Below are 16,802 nucleotides of genomic sequence, written 5' to 3'. Positions count from 1 at the left end.
TGCTCCTCAATACTTCTTCCACTGGATCAAACCTTCAGCCAAGTAGGATACATGATAGTGGCAACACATGGAGTAGGGTTGGATATAGTCATAGTAGGATACATGATAGTGGCAACACATGGAGTTGGGTTGGATATAGTCATGGTAGGATACATGATAGTGACAACACATGGAGTTGGGTTGGATATAGTCATGGTAGGATACATGATAGTGACAACACATGGAGTTGGGTGGGATATAGTCATAGTAGGATACATGATAGTGACAACACATGGAGTTGGGTGGGATATAGTCATGGTAGGATACATGATAGTAGCAGAGAGAACGTAAACAATGTAAACAATTATGCATATGCATTACATCAAAATAGCACTTGACACACACACACCGAAACCACACAGAGCCAGAGTTAAAAAAAAAACAATTTAATCACAGTGTGTACATTCAAACTGACTCCACATCCAATTCACTTCTTGAGATTTTTGAAAACAACAACATACAAATGTATTTTTTTAAAGTTTTTTGAGAGACTTTTATCCAATCTGATTTCATATGTAAATAATGACATAAACCTCATCTTGTCATTTTCAGCAGAGGTGTCGTGCTGCCAGAGTACGGAGGAGCGGGGCTCCCTCACCTCTTCATACACAGAGCTGGTAAAACTATTTCTGGACAAATTCATTCTGATAAATTCTAAATAAATGATTTTTAAATCACCACTAAAATCCCATGAAAAACGACAGAATGACAAATCAAATAAATATAGAGTATATAGCAGCCCAGTTGTAAATGGTGATTTCTTCCCTGTATTTTCTCTGTATAGCAGCCAAGAGATGAATGGTTGTTATGTTTCACTATATTGGTATCACTCCGCGGCGGAGAGATACATCCGAGGTGAGGATTTACAGATTTACTCCCGTGTACACCTGTGTCACGGCTGGGGTTCGCCCCTATATATAGACCCCCTGGCCGCGACACACGTTCTCTTTCATTTTATCGGCAGACGTCCGTATGGTTTGAGGTACAAACTTTCTGAATTTCGCTTGGTAAGTCACTGGTAAGCGTAATATCTTACATGGAAGTATATATATATACTCACTGGCTGTTCGCAGCCTGGAGCAGTTGGCCACAACATGGCCTCTCTTGACTGCTCCACCTGCTGCGCGCGGTTGATCTGTATCTTCCGACCCCTGGTTTGTCATACTTGTGTTTCATTAGCGTTACACTACGACTCCGTGTGTATCCATTAGTATGATGGCTCTTGCTGCCACAAACTGTAATGGACCGTTTACACAACTTGACAGACTGGCTTGTTCTATGTGTGTGCTGTGAATTTCTTTAACACGCTGCTCTGGGTTCTCTGCTAATTATCTTGCAGGTTTTGTTTCTGGTTCTTTCCCCTGCAGAGTGTAAGAGTATGGTGGTGGGGCTTCCACTACCTGGAGACATCAACTTTGGAGTTCCTTAACGTAATTACTTCATCATATTGTGCTGTTTTTTTTTACTGCTTGGACATTTAAAGGTAATATTTTGCAGTACAACAACATATAAATCAAATCCATTACCCAGTTACTGTTTTGTCTGCCTGTTTTTCCCCACACGGGGTCTTCCCTGTTTTTTTTTTTGCAGAGTTACAGGGTAAATTATCCCTCAGCGGGTTCCTGTTCCTCCAAGCGGGTCGTCGGACTCCTGCTCCGTGGCCTTGTTGGCTGAGCTTATGGCTTCCCTTTGTGACAGGTGTGATGGTGGCATCCCCCCCTGGGGATCTGCATACCTTGTGTATGTACTGCCTGGGTTTGAGCCATGGGGATCTGCATACCTTGTGTATGTACTGCCTGGGTTTGAGCCATGGGGATCTGTATACCTTGTGTATGTACTGCCTGGGTTTGAGCCATGGGGATCTGCATACCTTGTGTATGTACTGCCTGGGTTTGAGCCATGGGGATCTGCATACCTTGTGTATGTACTGCCTGGGTTTGAGCCATGGGGATCTGTATACCTTGTGTATGTACTGCCTGGGTTTGAGCCATGCGGCGAGGGCGGTGGAGATCTGCATACCTTGTGTATGTACTGCCTGGGTTTGAGCCATGCGGCGAGGGCGGTGTTGATCTGCATACCTTGTGTATGTACTGCCTGGGTTTGAGCCATGCGGCGAGGGCGGTGGGGATCTGCATACCTTGTGTATGTACTGCCTGGGTTTGAGCCATGCGGCGAGGGCGGTGGGGATCTGTATACCTTGTGTATGTACTGCCTGGGTTTGAGCCATGCGGCGAGGGCGGTGGGGATCTGTATACCTTGTGTATGTACTGCCTGGGTTTGAGCCATGCGGCGAGGGCGGTGGAGATCTGCATACCTTGTGTATGTACTGCCTGGGTTTGAGCCATGCGGTGGGGATCTGCATACCTTGTGTATGTACTGCCTGGGTTTGAGCCATGCGGCGAGGGCGGTGGGGATCTGCATACCTTGTGTATGTACTGCCTGGGTTTGAGCCATGCGGCGAGGGCGGTGGGGATCTGCATACCTTGTGTATGTACTGCCTGGGTTTGAGCCATGCGGTGGGGATCTGCATACCTTGTGTATGTACTGCCTGGGTTTGAGCCATGCGGCGAGGGCGGTGGGGATCTGCATACCTTGTGTATGTACTGCCTGGGTTTGAGCCATGCGGCGAGGGCGGTGGGGATCTGCATACCTTGTGTATGTACTGCCTGGGTTTGAGCCATGCGGCGAGGGCGGTGGAGCGCCCTACTGGATGCCTGTTTTGTGTGTTGTTCTCAGAATGTCTGCTGCCTATGGCGCGACTGGAGGCCATGTGGGTCGGCAAGGCTCAGGCTGAGCTCCCTGCCTCAGGAGTGGTGCGCAGCGAACTGTTAGTCCCTCTACTGGGCCCAGTATCCCTCCCAGGAAATGTGGCCGAACCCACCGCAGGCCTCTCTACTGGGCCCTTGTGCTGCCAGTCCTGGACGGGGAGTCGGACCACTGGGACCACCTTGAACGGAGGGTGCATGCCTTGAGTCAGGAGGTTGATAGCTTCGATGGCGACGACAGCTGTTCCTTGTTGGCCAGTGATAGGCTGTTCACCGTGAGCAGGGCTACCAGGCTGACAGGCCATCAGAAGCTGGCAGTGGGGCTTCATCGTCCCCAGCAGCTCGAGAGGCTATGAGGAGCCTACTCACTCGGGTAGTGTTATATAATTTAGTAATTAATGTTCATAAATTGCAATGATCTTTTTTGGTCTGAACCACAGAGGTTGTAAAGTTCTGGTTTAAATGAAACAGACAGAATTCCTATCTCACAATTAGTCAGATACAATTTTATTGGCGAAAGCCCTGACGTGCAAAAACGTTCCTTTTATACTTTCTCTTAACCTACACATAACCTAACACATACATACACACTATATTTGGATTATCCCCTGAAGTCTCACCACAGTTTATTACCACTCAGCTGACAGTTCCAGTCCCCCCCAGATACGGAAAACCTGGAGGGGCTCTCCCTGTCAAATCAAATCAAATCAAATGTATTTATATAGCACCTTCGTACATCAGCTAATGCTACAAGGTGCTGTATAGAAACCCAGCCTAAAACCCTAAACAGCAAGCAATGCAGGTGTAGAAGCACGGTGGCTAGGAAAAACTCCCTAGAAAGGCCAAAACCTAGGAAGAAACCTAGAGAGGAACCAGGCTATGAGGGGTTGCCAGTCCTCTTCTGGCTGTGCCGGGTGGAGATTATAACAGAACATGGCCAAGATGTTCAAATGTTCATAAATGACCAGCATGGTCAAATAATAATAATCACAGTAGTTATCGAGGGTGTAGCAAGTCAGCACCTCAGGAGTAAATGTCAGTTAGCTTTTCATAGCCGATCATTAAGAGTATCTCTACCGCTCCTGCAGTCTCTAGAGTTGAAAACAGCAGGTCTGGGACAGGTAGCACGTCCGGTGGACAGGTCAGGGTTCCATAGCCGCAGGCAGAACAGTTGAAACTGGAACAGCAGCAAGGCCAGGTGGACTGGGGACAGCAAGGAGTCATCATGCCAGGTAGTCCTGACGCATGATGACTCGCAGAGAGAAGGAGAGAATTAGAGAGAGCATACTTAAATTCACACAGGACACCTGTCCTATCTTATCTCCACAGAGTTATAGCTGGGTCGGTTCAAACATAGGTTAACGAGTCTCTTTGCTTTTCTTTCGGCACACACATACATTCCTTTCTTCCCCAATGGTTATCATTTTTAATTACCCCTTGTCCATGCTACATAACCTCTAATCCTAATGGTTAAGTTTTTGGGTAGAATTATTTAATCATTTATCTTAAACCTTGATAAAATATTTTAACAGGGAGTACCAAGATGGAGGCACGGTGGCGTCAACACAATGGTGGGGGAGAGCCAAGATGGAGGCACGGTGGCATCAACACTATGGTGGGGGAGCCAAGATGGAGGCACGGTGGCGTCAACACAATGGTGGGGGAGAGCCAAGATGGAGGCACGGTGGCGTCAACACAGTGGTGGGGGAGTACCAAGATGGAGGCACGGTGGTGTCAACACAATGGTGGGGGAGAGCCAAGATGGAGGCACGGTGGCTTCAACACAGTGGTGGGGGAGTACCAAGATGGAGGCACGGTGGCGTCAACACAGCGCCTCCTATCAGTCATCTAGTGTATATATAAATCATTGGGTATGACAGGTGAAATAAGCTCATTGGGCATTTATAAAGTTAGGCTATATTCACCAAGATTTAATGGCTATGCCTCTATATCACACATTTAAAAGTAAAAAAAATGCATGGACCCGAGTGGCACAGCATCTCAGTGCTAGAGGCGTCACTACAGACCCTGGTTCGATTCCAGGCTGTATCACAACCGGCCGTGATTGGGAGTCCCATAGGGCGGCGCACAATTGGCCCAGTGTCTTCCGGGTTAGGGTTTGGCCGGGGTAGGCCGTCATTGTAAATAAGTATTTTTTATTTTATTTAACTAGGCAAGTCAGTTAAGAACAAATTCGTATTTACAATGATGGCCTATCAAAAGGTAAAAGACCTCCTGAGAGGACAGCAGGACAGCTGGGATTAAAAATAAAAATGTAATAAAATATAAATATAGGACAAAACACACATCACGACAAGAGAGACAATACTACATAAAGAGAGACCTAAAGACAACAACATAGCAAGGCAGCGACACATGACAACACAGCATGGTAGCAACACAACATGACACCAACATGGTTACAAAACAACATGGTAGCAGTACAAAACATTGTACAAACATTATTGGCCACAGACAACAGCACAAAGGGCAAGAAGGTAGAGAAAACAATACATCACGCGAAGCAGCCACAACTATCAGTAAGAGTGTCCATGATTGAGTCTTTGAATGAAGAGATGGAGATAAAACTGTCCCGTTTGAATAAAAAACTGCTCTACGCTACTTCCTCAAATGGAACCGTTATGTTCCTCTCTGTCGCTCTTTCAATTGTTACATAATGAAATAGATTATTATAAACGATAGAGGGTTAGTTGATTTTCCAGCTAAGCATATATTTTTGCAAGATAATAGACGAGAAGAGTATAGTCCAACCCATCGGGTATCTCACTGCACCTTCATTTGACATGTATTGAAAGATGCAGACAGACGGATTAAAAAACACATTTACATTGTAATACTTCTGACAGCCAACTTTCTAACTCCGCCCATAACTTCTGGACTTCATATCGTTCCCAGAAGGAATTAATTATTAAATCATTAGTTCGTTTTACACATAAGACACCGTCGGTGTGACTATATATGGAAAAATAAATGTTAAATAATTTTGACCAATCGATTTGTCAAAATATTTTTTTTTTTTTTGTCGGGGACAGCCCTAGTAGAAATGCAGGAAATTAACTTTAGGTGCCCTAAAAAAATTCTGAGGGAGGACCCCCAGACTCTTTGACCAGGTTAGGACCCCCAGACTCTTTGACCAGGTTAGGACCCCCAGACTCTTTGACCAGGTTAGGACCCCCAGACTCTTTGACCAGGTTAGGACCCCCAGACTCCTAGACCAGGTTAGGACCCCCAGACTCTTTGACCAGGTTAGGACCCCCAGACTCTTTGACCAGGTTAGGACCCCCAGACTCCTTGACCAGGTTAGGACCCCCAGACTCTTTGACCAGGTTAGGACCCCGAGACTCTTTGACCAGGTTAGGACCCCCAGACTCTTTGACCAGGTTAGGACCCCCAGACTCTTTGACCAGGTTAGGACCCCCAGACTCTTTGACCAGGTTAGGACCCCCAGACTCTTTGACCAGGTTAGGACCCCCAGACTCTTTGACCAGGTTAGGACCCCCAGACTCTTTGACCAGGTTAGGACCCCCAGACTCTTTGACCAGGTTAGGACCCCCAGACTCCTTGACCAGGTTAGGACCCCCAGACTCTTTGACCAGGTTAGGACCCCCAGACTCTTTGACCAGGTTAGGACCCCCAGACTCTTTGACCAGGTTAGGACCCCCAGACTCCTAGACCAGGTTAGGACCCCCAGACTCTTTGACCAGGTTAGGACCCCCAGACTCTTTGACCAGGTTATGACCCCCCCCCTTCCAAAACCAAAGTTCCACCCGTTTGGCACATCTCCTGATCCTGTTACATTCTGATAGGTAACCATACCTGCATCATGGTGCAGAAATAAAGGGCCAATAAAAATTCCCTTCCGTACATAACAACAACATAAACAAGTATAGAACTTCAGTAGAATTCCCCTTCTAAACCACACATTGGTTCAACAACGGCATAGTTTGTGCCCGTTTTTAAATAATACTCACCGGTGTTAATCAGATCTTCAGTCTCCTCCTCCTCTCCTTCGTCCTCCTCCTCTTTCACTCCCAAAACATCTTCCTCCACCTTTATTGAGATCGCCTCCTCCTTTTTCATTCTGAAAGCCTCTACCTCCTCTTCCACTACAGAAGGTTCTTTCTCTTCTTTCACAGTAACACCCTCCTCCTCTTCTTTCAGTATGATATCCTCCTCTTCCTCTTTTTTCATTCTGAAAGGTTCTTCTTCTTCTTTCACTGTAATATCCTCTTCTTTTTTCACGACAATGTTCAGCCCCAGAGCTTCTTTCTCCATACAGCAGACATCCTCTTCCTTAGCAGGGGAAAAGTTGCTTAGTGAGCTCATGGTTGGGGACGTTAGCTAGTTAGCAGGTAGCATTAGCGACTAGCCAAGTGCTAGGTTCAGTATCAATCTTAACAAGTTTGCAAATTTAACAAGCTAATTTGGTTAAAGTTTACAGTATATATACGTAAACAGAATTGTGTTTGAAACACTGCGATTCGCGAATGTAAATAAAACATGGTGTAAAGCGCGTCAAATGCTTCGGTTTTAAGTTAGCTAGAAAGCTAAAAAACCTGGCTGAAAGAGTAGCCGTGTTGTTGCTGAAGAAACGTCCCGTCCGGTTCACTAGATTATACGTCATGCGAGAAGGGTCACCTGAAAAACCCACATTCGCCAACCCACAGTCGCCATCTGAATATTTACAACATTGTTTACATTAGCAAAAAATATATATAATTTTTTAAACACAAGATATGTTTTCTCTTACGTCTTGCGTCTGTGTATACCTTCATATACAATTTTTTTTCGATATAGGCCGATCTACTTTCCATCTACGGACTGAGATAATTTCCTGCAATCCGCGTCACCCAATGTGGTACGGATCTGCTATTTTTATACTTTAGAACAGGAACCCCCATAAGAAGCTAGCCAGCTAACTAGCTGATAGTCAGTTAGCCACTCTGTCCCGAAGCAAGCACCAGTTAGCCTTGAGCTAGGCCCATCTCCCGGCTAGCCGAAGAGGTCTACCAGCTAATTCTTTGGCTACAATACCTCTTTTGCCAATTGGCCTGGACCCTTTACTGCCGACATGGAGCCCTGCCAATCCATCACGACTGGTCTGCCGACGTAATCGCCCGAGGTGGTTTCAACAGGCTTTTCCTTTGCGATGTCGCCAAAGACCCTTCTGCTGGCCACGGCCCGCTAGCTTTCTGAATCACCGTGTCTCCAGCTCGCCTAGTGTAGTAGCGACTACCGAACGCCTCCCTGACTCACCTATTGCTGCTCATTGGACCCTATGATCACTCGGCTACACATGCCTCTTCCTAATGTCAATATGCCTTGTCTATTGCTGTTTAGGTTAGTTATTATTGTTTTATTTCACTGTAGAGCCCCCAGCCCCACCCAACATGCCTTAGATAGCTCATTTGTCCCAAACCTTACACATGCGGAGACCTCACCATGCTCACCTGGTGCCTCCAGAGACACAACCGCTCTCATCGTCACTCAATGCCTAAGTTTACCTCCACTGTACTCACATCCTACCATACCCTTGTCTGTACATTATGCCCTGAATCTATTCTACCATGCCCAGAAATCTTCTCCTTTTATTTTCGGTTCACAATGCACTAGACGACCAGTTCTTATAGCCTTTAGCCGTACCCTTATCCTACTCCTCCTCTGTTCCTCTCGGGATGTAGAGGTTAACCCAGGCCCTGTAGCCCCCAGCACCACACCTATTCCCCAGGCGCTCTCATTTGTTGACTTCTGTAACCGTAAAAGCCTTGGTTTCATACATGTTAATCAGAAGCCTCCTCCCTAAGTTTGTTTTATTCACCGCTTTAGCACACTCCGCCAACCCTGATGTCCTAGCCGTGTCTGAATCCTGGCTTAGGAAGGCCACCAAAAATTCTGAAATTTCCATCCCCAACTCCAACATTTTCCAACAAGATACAACTGCCAAAGGGGGCGAAGTTGCAATCTACTGCAGAGATAGCCTGCAGAGTTCTGTCATACTATCCATGTCTGTGCCCAAACAATTCGAGCTTCTTCTTTTAAAAAGTCTCTCACTGTTGCCGCTTGTTATAGACCCCCTTCAGCCCCCAGCTGTGGCCTCGACACCATATGTGAATTGATTGTCCCCCATCTATCTTCAGAGTTAGTACTGTTAGGTGACCTAAACTGGGATATGCTTAACACCCTGGCAGTCCTACAATCTAAGCTAGATGCCCTCAATCTCACACAAATCATCAAGGAACCTACCAGGTACAACCCTAAATCTATAACCATGGGCACCCTCATAGATATCATACTGACCAACTTTCCCTCTAAATACACCTCTGCTGTCTTCAACCAGGATAACAGCAATCACTGCCTCATTGCCTGCGTCCGTAATGGGTCCGCTGTCAAACGACCACCCCTCATCACTGTCAAACGCTCCCTAAAAAACTTCAGCGAGCAGGCCTTTCTAATCGACCTAGCCCGGGTATCCTGGTAGGAAATTGACCTCATCCCGTCAGTAGAGGATGACTGGTTGCTCTTTAAAAGTGCTTTCCTCACCATCTTAAATAACCATGCTCCATTAAAAAAATTGAGAACTATGAACAGATATAGCCCTTGGTTCACCCCAGATTTGACTGCCCTTGACCAGCACAAAAACATCCTGTGGCGTTCTGCATTAGCATTGAATAGCCCCCGCGATATGCAACTTTTCAGGGAAGTCAGGAACCAATATACACAGTCAGGAAAACTAAGGTTAGCTTTTTCAAACAGAAATTTGCATCCTGTAGCACTAATTCCAAATAGTTTTGGGACTCTGTAAAGTCCATGGAGAATAATAGCACCTCGTCCCAGCTGCCCACTGCACTGAGGCTAGGAAACACTGTCACCACCGATAAATCTACCTAAATCTACGATAATCGATCATTTTAATATTTTTTTTTCTACGGTTGGCCAGCTTTCCATCTGGCTACCCCTACCCCGGCCAACAGCTCTGCACACCCCGCAGAAACTTACCCAAGGCCCCCCCCCCATTTCTCCTTCACAAAAATCCAGACAGCTGATGTTCTGAAAGAGCTGCAAAATCTGGATCCGCTGGCCTAATCAGCTGGGCTAGACAATCTGGACCCTCTCTTTCTAAAATGATCCGCTGAAATTGTTGCAACCCCTATTACTAGCCTCTCTTTTGTATCGTCTGAGATCCTCAAAGATTGGAAAGCTGCCGCGGTCATCCCACTCTTCAAAGGGGGAGACACGTCATTTGGCTGGAGTTGAGGAGCGTCATTGGCTGGAGTTGAGGAGCATCATTTAGCTGGAGTGAGGAGCGTCATTTGGCTGGAGTGAGGAGCGTCATTTGTCTGGAGTTGAGGAGCATCATTTGGCTGGAATGAGGAGCGTCATTTGTCTGGAGTTGAGGAGCATCATTTGGCTGGAATGAGGAGCGTCATTTGTCTGGAGTTGAGGAGCATCATTTGGCTGGAATGAGGAGAGTCATTTGGCTGGAGTTGAGGAGCGTCATTTGTCTGGAGTGAGGATGGTAATTTGGCTGGAGTTGAGGAGCGTCATTTGGCTGGAGTTGAGGAGCGTCATTTGGCTGGAGTTGAGGAGCGTCATTTGGCTGGAATGAGGAGCGTCATTTGGCTGGAATGAGGAGCGTCATTTGGCTGGAGTTGAGGAGCGTCATTTGGCTGGAGTGAGGAGCGTCATTTGGCTGGAGTGAGGAGCGACATTTGGCTGGAGTGAGGAAGGTCATTTGGCTGGAGTGAGGAGCGTCATTTGGCTGGAGTGAGGATGGTAATTTGGCTGGAGTGAGGAGCGTCATTTGGCTGGAGTTGAGGAGCGTCATTTGGCTGGAGTTGAGGAGCGTCATTTGGCTGGAGTTGAGGAGCGTCATTTGGCTGGAATGAGGAGCGTCATTTGGCTGGAGTTGAGGAGCGTCATTTGGCTGGAGTTGAGGAGCGTCATTTGGCTGGAGTTGAGGAGCGTCATTTGGCTGGAGTTGAGGAGCGTCATTTGGCTGGAGTTGAGGAGCGTCATTTGGCTGGAGTTGAGGAGCGTCATTTGGCTGGAGTTGAGGAGCGTCATTTGGCTGGAGTTGAGGAGCGTCATTTGGCTGGAGTTGAGGAGCGTCATTTGGCTGGAGTTGAGGAGCGTCATTTGGCTGGAGTTGAGGAGCGTCATTTGGCTGGAATGAGGAGCGTCATTTGGCTGGAGTGAGGAGCGTCATTTGGCTGGAGTGAGGAGCGTCATTTGGCTGGAGTGAGGAGCGTCATTTGGCTGGAGTGAGGAGCGTCATTTGGCTGGAGTGAGGAGCGATATTTGGCTGGAGTGAGGAGCGTCATTTGGCTGGAGTGAGGAGCGATATTTGGCTGGAGTGAGGAGCGTCATTTGTCTGGAGTTGAGGAGCGTCATTTGGCTGGAGTTGAGGAGCGTCATTTGGCTGGAGTGAGGAGCGTTATTTGGCTGGAGTGAGGAGCGACATTTGGCTGGAATGAGGAGCGATATTTGGCTGGAGTTGAGAACCGTAATTTGCTGGAGTCAAGGACCGTAGTTTACCCTAGTAATACTATGGCTACCTCAGTAGTTTACCCTAGTAATACTGTGGTTACCCTAGTAGTTTACCCTAGTAATACTATGGTTACCTTAGTAGTTTACACTAGTAATACTGTGGCTACCCCAGTAGTTTACCCTAGTAATACTATGGTTACCCCAGTAGTTTACCCTAGTAATACTGTGGCTACCCCAGTAGTTTACCCTAGTAATACTATGGCTACCCCAGTAGTTTACCCTAGTAATACTATGGTTACCCCAGTAGTTTACCCTAGTAATACTGTGGCTACCCCAGTAGTTTACCCTAGTAATACTATGGTTACCCCAGTAGTTTACCCTAGTAATACTGTGGCTACCCCAGTAGTTTATCCTAGTAATACTATGGTTACCCCAGTAGTTTACCATAGTAATACTATGGCTACCCCAGTAGTTTACCCTAGTAATACTGTGGTTACCCCAGTAGTTTACCCTAGTAATACTGTGGCTACCCCAGTAGTTTACCCTAGTAATACTGTGGCTACCCTAGTAGTTTACCCTAGTAATACTATGGTTACCCCAGTAGTTTACCCTAGTAATACTGTGGCTACCCCAGTAGTTTACCCTAGTAATACTATGGTTACCCCAGTAGTTTACCCTAGTAATACTGTGGCTACCCCAGTAGTTTACCCTAGTAATACTATGGTTACCCCAGTAGTTTACCCTAGTAATACTATGGCTACCCCAGTAGTTTACCCTAGTAATACTATGGTTACCCCAGTAGTTTACCCTAGTAATACTATGGTTACCCCAGTAGTTTACCCTAGTAATACTATGGCTACCCCAGTAGTTTACCCTTGTAATACTATGGTTACCCCAGTAGTTTACCCAGTAATACTATGGCTGCCCCAGTAGTTTACCCTAGTAATACTATGGTTACCCCAGTAGTTTACCCAGTAATACTATGGTTACTCGAGTAGTTTACCCTAGTAATACTATGGCTACCCCAGTAGTAATACCATTATATTGAGACGACCAAAGAGAAGCATGTGTTGATTGATTAGTGCAGATTGTTTTTGGTTGAGAATTTAAAACAAACTACATTTAAGGCAATTTCTTAATTCAGTCAAAGAAACGCTCTGCACCATGTGTTTTGTGGTTTAACATTGGTCGCCATTCTATGAAAGCTGCTCTTCTCAGTCCAACCACAATCATAAATAACCCTTAACTTAAGCGCTGGGCCTTACTCCCTGAAGACTGCCTCCATTAAACCAACCTTGAAAACACCTGGACTAGTGTCCACCTTCAGGTCGCCAGCTGTAACGGTGTTTCCTCTGACACATTGGTGCTGCTGGCTTCCGGGGTAAGGGAGCAGTATGTCAAGAAGCAGTGCGGCTTGGCAGGGTCATGTTTCGGTGGATGCATTGCTGTCCACCTTCGCCACTCCTGAGTCTGTGTTACAGCGATGGGACAAGACTGTAACTACCAATTGGATATCCTGAAATTGGGGAGAAAAAGGGGGAAAACATTATTTTTTTAAACACCAGGACCCCAACACCCTAAACAAATACAGACCAATTGTTCTGTCTTTATTTTACCAGGCAGGTCAATTAAGAACAAATTCTTATTGATGGCCTGGCTATTCTTTGTAATATACAAAGCCACTCTGTTAGATGTAACCACACTATTAAAGCCACTCTGTTAGATGTGACCAGACTATTAAAGACACTCTGTTAGTTGTGACCAGACTATTAAAGCCACTCTGTTAGATGTGACCAGACTATTAAAGACACTCTGTTAGTTGTGACCAGACTATTAAAGACACTCTGTTAGATGTGACCAGACTATTAAAGCCACTCTGTTACCTGATTAGGTTGCAGACGCATGTCAGATCTCATCTTACGACGTCTGAATAGGTATTTAACATATCAGCTAACCACATCATATGATATAGCATTCCGATGCCCTACTACGCAGTTAAAGACGTGGTTGATGCAATGTAACATCTGCACGTCTAGTCGGTCAGGAACTCCACCAAGATCTGTAGGATGTCACCATACTATTAATTTAAAGCCCCTCTGTCAGATATAAATCATCAAAGTGGGAAACCAACTGACATGGAAACAATGGAGCAAATGTATCACTATCAGAGGGGTGTATTATGACATCAGATATAACTACTCAGACATTCCAAATATCACTTGATTATCAGAGGAGTGTATTATGACATCATATAGAACTACTCAGACATTCCAAATATCACTTGATTATCAGAGGGGTGTATTATGACATCATATAGAACTACTCAGACATTCCAAATATGCCCCACTAAGATGTCACCATACTATTCATTTACAGCCCCTCTGTAAGATATAAATCATCAGAGTGGGCCACCAACTGACATGGGTATGGGGAGAAACACTGTTGGTTGTGGGGTTACTAGTAATCTGGAAGGTTACCGTTGTGGCTTGTTGCCTGGTAGATATTCCGCGGAATTATTCCAGCAAAGCATTGAAGGTCACGGTTCCGCCAAGGTATGGAGTCCCTCCACAAGGTTAAGAAGTAACTCCTCGTGTCTTCAAATGGTGGCTGCTTGGAGGAAAACAATGGAGCAAATGCATCACATCCAAATAGATTATCTGTAGTGCTGGAGGAATGACACACACAGATAAACACACAAACATACGCAGGTTTAAAATTATAATTTAATCACAACGCGTCTACATTGACACTGGCATACTATATATTTAAACTGAAATACTCCATATTCAATTCATGTTTTCAAATAAAAACATACAAATATATTTTTTGTACAATTCGATTTAATATGGCATAAAAAAAAACACATTCTTCGTAAAAAATATAAGACAATGGGAGCACTGTGTTTGTTCTCTGATGAACTCTAAGTCAATGTGATGTGAAATATCAATTTGCAGGTCCTAGGAGTATTGGAAAAGCTTACATTTACATTTACATTTAAGTCATTTAGCAGACGCTCTTATCCAGAGCGACTTACAAATTGGTGCATTCACCTTATGATATCCAGTGGAACAACCACTTTACAATAGTGCATCTAACTCTTTTAAGGGGGGGGGGGGGGGGGGTTAGAAGGATTACTTTATCCTATCCTAGCTTCTCTCCTATGTGTGTCCTCATGTCTTTTCAGGTTGGCAAACAAGGAAAAACTCTTTCCACACTGGGAGCAGTGGTAAGGCTTATCTCCTGTGTGTGTCCTCATGTCTTTTCAGGTTCGCTAACGAGGAAAACGTTTTCCCACACTGGGAGCAGTGGTAAGGCTTCTCCCCTGTGTGCAATCTCTTATGTTCTTTCAGGTGACTTAACTGGGCAAAACTCTTTCCACACTGGGAGCAGTGATAAGGCTTCTCTCCAGTGTGTGTTCTTTGATGACGTTTCAGGTGACCTAACTGTGTAAAACGCTTTGCACACTGGGAGCAGTGGTACGGCTTTTCTCCTGTATGTATTCTTTCATGTTCTTTCAGGTCCCTTGACTGGTTAAAACTCTTTCCACACTGGGAGCAGTGGTGTGGCTTTTCTCCTGTATGTATTCTCTCGTGATCTTTCAGGTCCCTTGACTGGTTAAAACTCTTTCCACACAAGGAGCAGTGGTATGGCTTTTCTCCTGTGTGCATTCTCTCATGCATTTTCAGGGACCCTATCCGGGTAAAACTCTTTCCACACTGGGAGCAGTGATGAGGCTTATTTCCTGTGTGTGCCCTCTCATGTCTTTTCAGGCTCGCTAACAAGGAAAAGTTATTTCCACACTGGGAGCATTGGAAAGGTTTATCGCCTGTGTGCGTCTTCTCATGTATTTTCAGGCATCCTGAGGAGGAAAATCTCTTTACACACAAGGAGCAGGGGTAAGGCTTGTCTCCTGTGTGCATTCTCTCATGCATTTTCAGGGACCCTATCCGGGTAAAACTCTTTCCACACTTGGAGCAGTGGAACGGTTTATCATCTGTGTGTGTCCTCTCGTGTCTTTTCATGTTCCCTAACTGGGTAAAACTCTTCGCACACTGGGAGCAGTGGTATGGTCTTGCTGGTTTGGACGTTTCTTCCTCTGGTTCCTCAGAGTCTGGTCTTTCTCCTGCCAAAAACAAACAAAGTGTTTATTTAATCATAGAGACATGAATGAAACCTCCACATGACAAAACTGTCTTCCTATGATATTTAATCCAAATCAGATCCATTTTACAGTGCGGCTTTAAAGGAATACAGCGAGATTATGGTAACTAGCGTTAGCGCAATGACTGGAAGTCTACAGGTACAGTAGCATATGCTAAGGTACCTGTATTCCCAATCTGGCCCTCATACCATCACGGTCACCTTATCATCCCCAGTCTACAATTGGCTCATTCATCCCCCATCCTCTACCCTGTAACTATTCCCCAGGTCGTTGGTGTAAATGAGAATGTGTTCTCAGTCAACTTACCTGGTAAAATAAGGGTTAAATAAAAGAAGGGGTAAATAAAAGAAGGGTTAAATAAAAGAAGGGTTAAATAAAAGAAGGGTTAAATAAAAGAAAGGGGGAAAAAGAAAGACATCCAGTCATTTCACTAACACTAGTTATCATTGGCTCGCAAAACAACCTCTTTAGTTCCTTCCCTACTAGACACAGACACCATAAAAATGGTATCCAGGCGTGACAGAGAACCAGTATCTCACAGTATTCCTATATTTTTAAAAACAACATATTCAATGTAGAACTTCAGTAGAATGCCCATACAGGGTGATTCCTCACTACATGTAATCCATCTACAGTAGAATGCCCATACAGGGTGATTCCTCACTACAGGGTGATTCCTCACTACATGTAATCCATCTACAGTAGAATGCCCATACAGGGTGATTCCTCACTACATGTAATCCATCTACAGTAGAATGTCCATACAGGGTGATTCCTCACTACAGGGTGATTCCTCACTACAGGGTGATTCCTCACTACATGTAATCCAGCTACACTAGAATGTCCGTACAGGGTGATTCCTCACTACATGTAATCCATCTACAGTAGAATGTCCATACAGGGTGATTCCTCACTACATGTAATCCATCTACAGTAGAATGCCCATACAGGGTGATTCCTCACTACATGTAATCCATCTACAGTAGAATGTCCATACAGGGTGATTCCTCACTACATGTAATCCATCTACAGTAGAATGCCCGTACAGGGTGATTCCTCACTACATGTAATCCATCTACAGTAGAATGCCCGTACAGGGTGATTCCTCACTACAGGGTGATTCCTCACTACATGTAATCCATCTACAGTAGAATGTCGTACAGGGTGATTCCTCACTACAGGGTGATTCCTCACTACATGTAATCCATCTACAGTAGAATGCCCGTACAGGGTGATTCCTCACTACAGGGTGATTCCTCACTACATGTAATCCATCTACAGTAGAATGCCCGTACAGGGTGATTCCTCACTACAGGGTGATTCCTCAC

General features: G+C 45.4%; 3 protein-coding genes across 5 annotated transcripts in view; all 3 read right to left on the bottom strand.

Moving 5' to 3' along the window:
- Positions 1-16,802, bottom strand: part of LOC139546522 (zinc finger protein ZFP2-like) — a 415,728-nt gene that overhangs the window by 152,639 nt on the left and 246,287 nt on the right. The gene's annotated exons all lie outside the window — the stretch shown is intronic.
- LOC139546792 (zinc finger protein 664-like) overlaps positions 1-16,802 on the bottom strand; it is a 93,643-nt gene that overhangs the window by 20,280 nt on the left and 56,561 nt on the right. The gene's annotated exons all lie outside the window — the stretch shown is intronic.
- Positions 14,018-16,802, bottom strand: part of LOC139547016 (zinc finger protein 135-like) — a 31,084-nt gene continuing 28,299 nt past the window's right edge. Inside the window, exon 2 of the mRNA XM_071356058.1 lies at positions 14,018-15,435. Coding sequence (XP_071212159.1) covers positions 14,546-15,435 — 890 coding nt within the window. The 3' untranslated portion in view covers positions 14,018-14,545. The remainder of the gene's footprint in view (positions 15,436-16,802) is intronic.

This window comes from Salvelinus alpinus, chromosome 2, assembly GCF_045679555.1.
Source record: "Salvelinus alpinus chromosome 2, SLU_Salpinus.1, whole genome shotgun sequence".
Taxonomy (NCBI): domain Eukaryota; kingdom Metazoa; phylum Chordata; class Actinopteri; order Salmoniformes; family Salmonidae; genus Salvelinus; species Salvelinus alpinus.
Note: the sequence above shows the minus strand (reverse complement) of the source record. Positions and strands in the feature narration are given on the sequence as shown.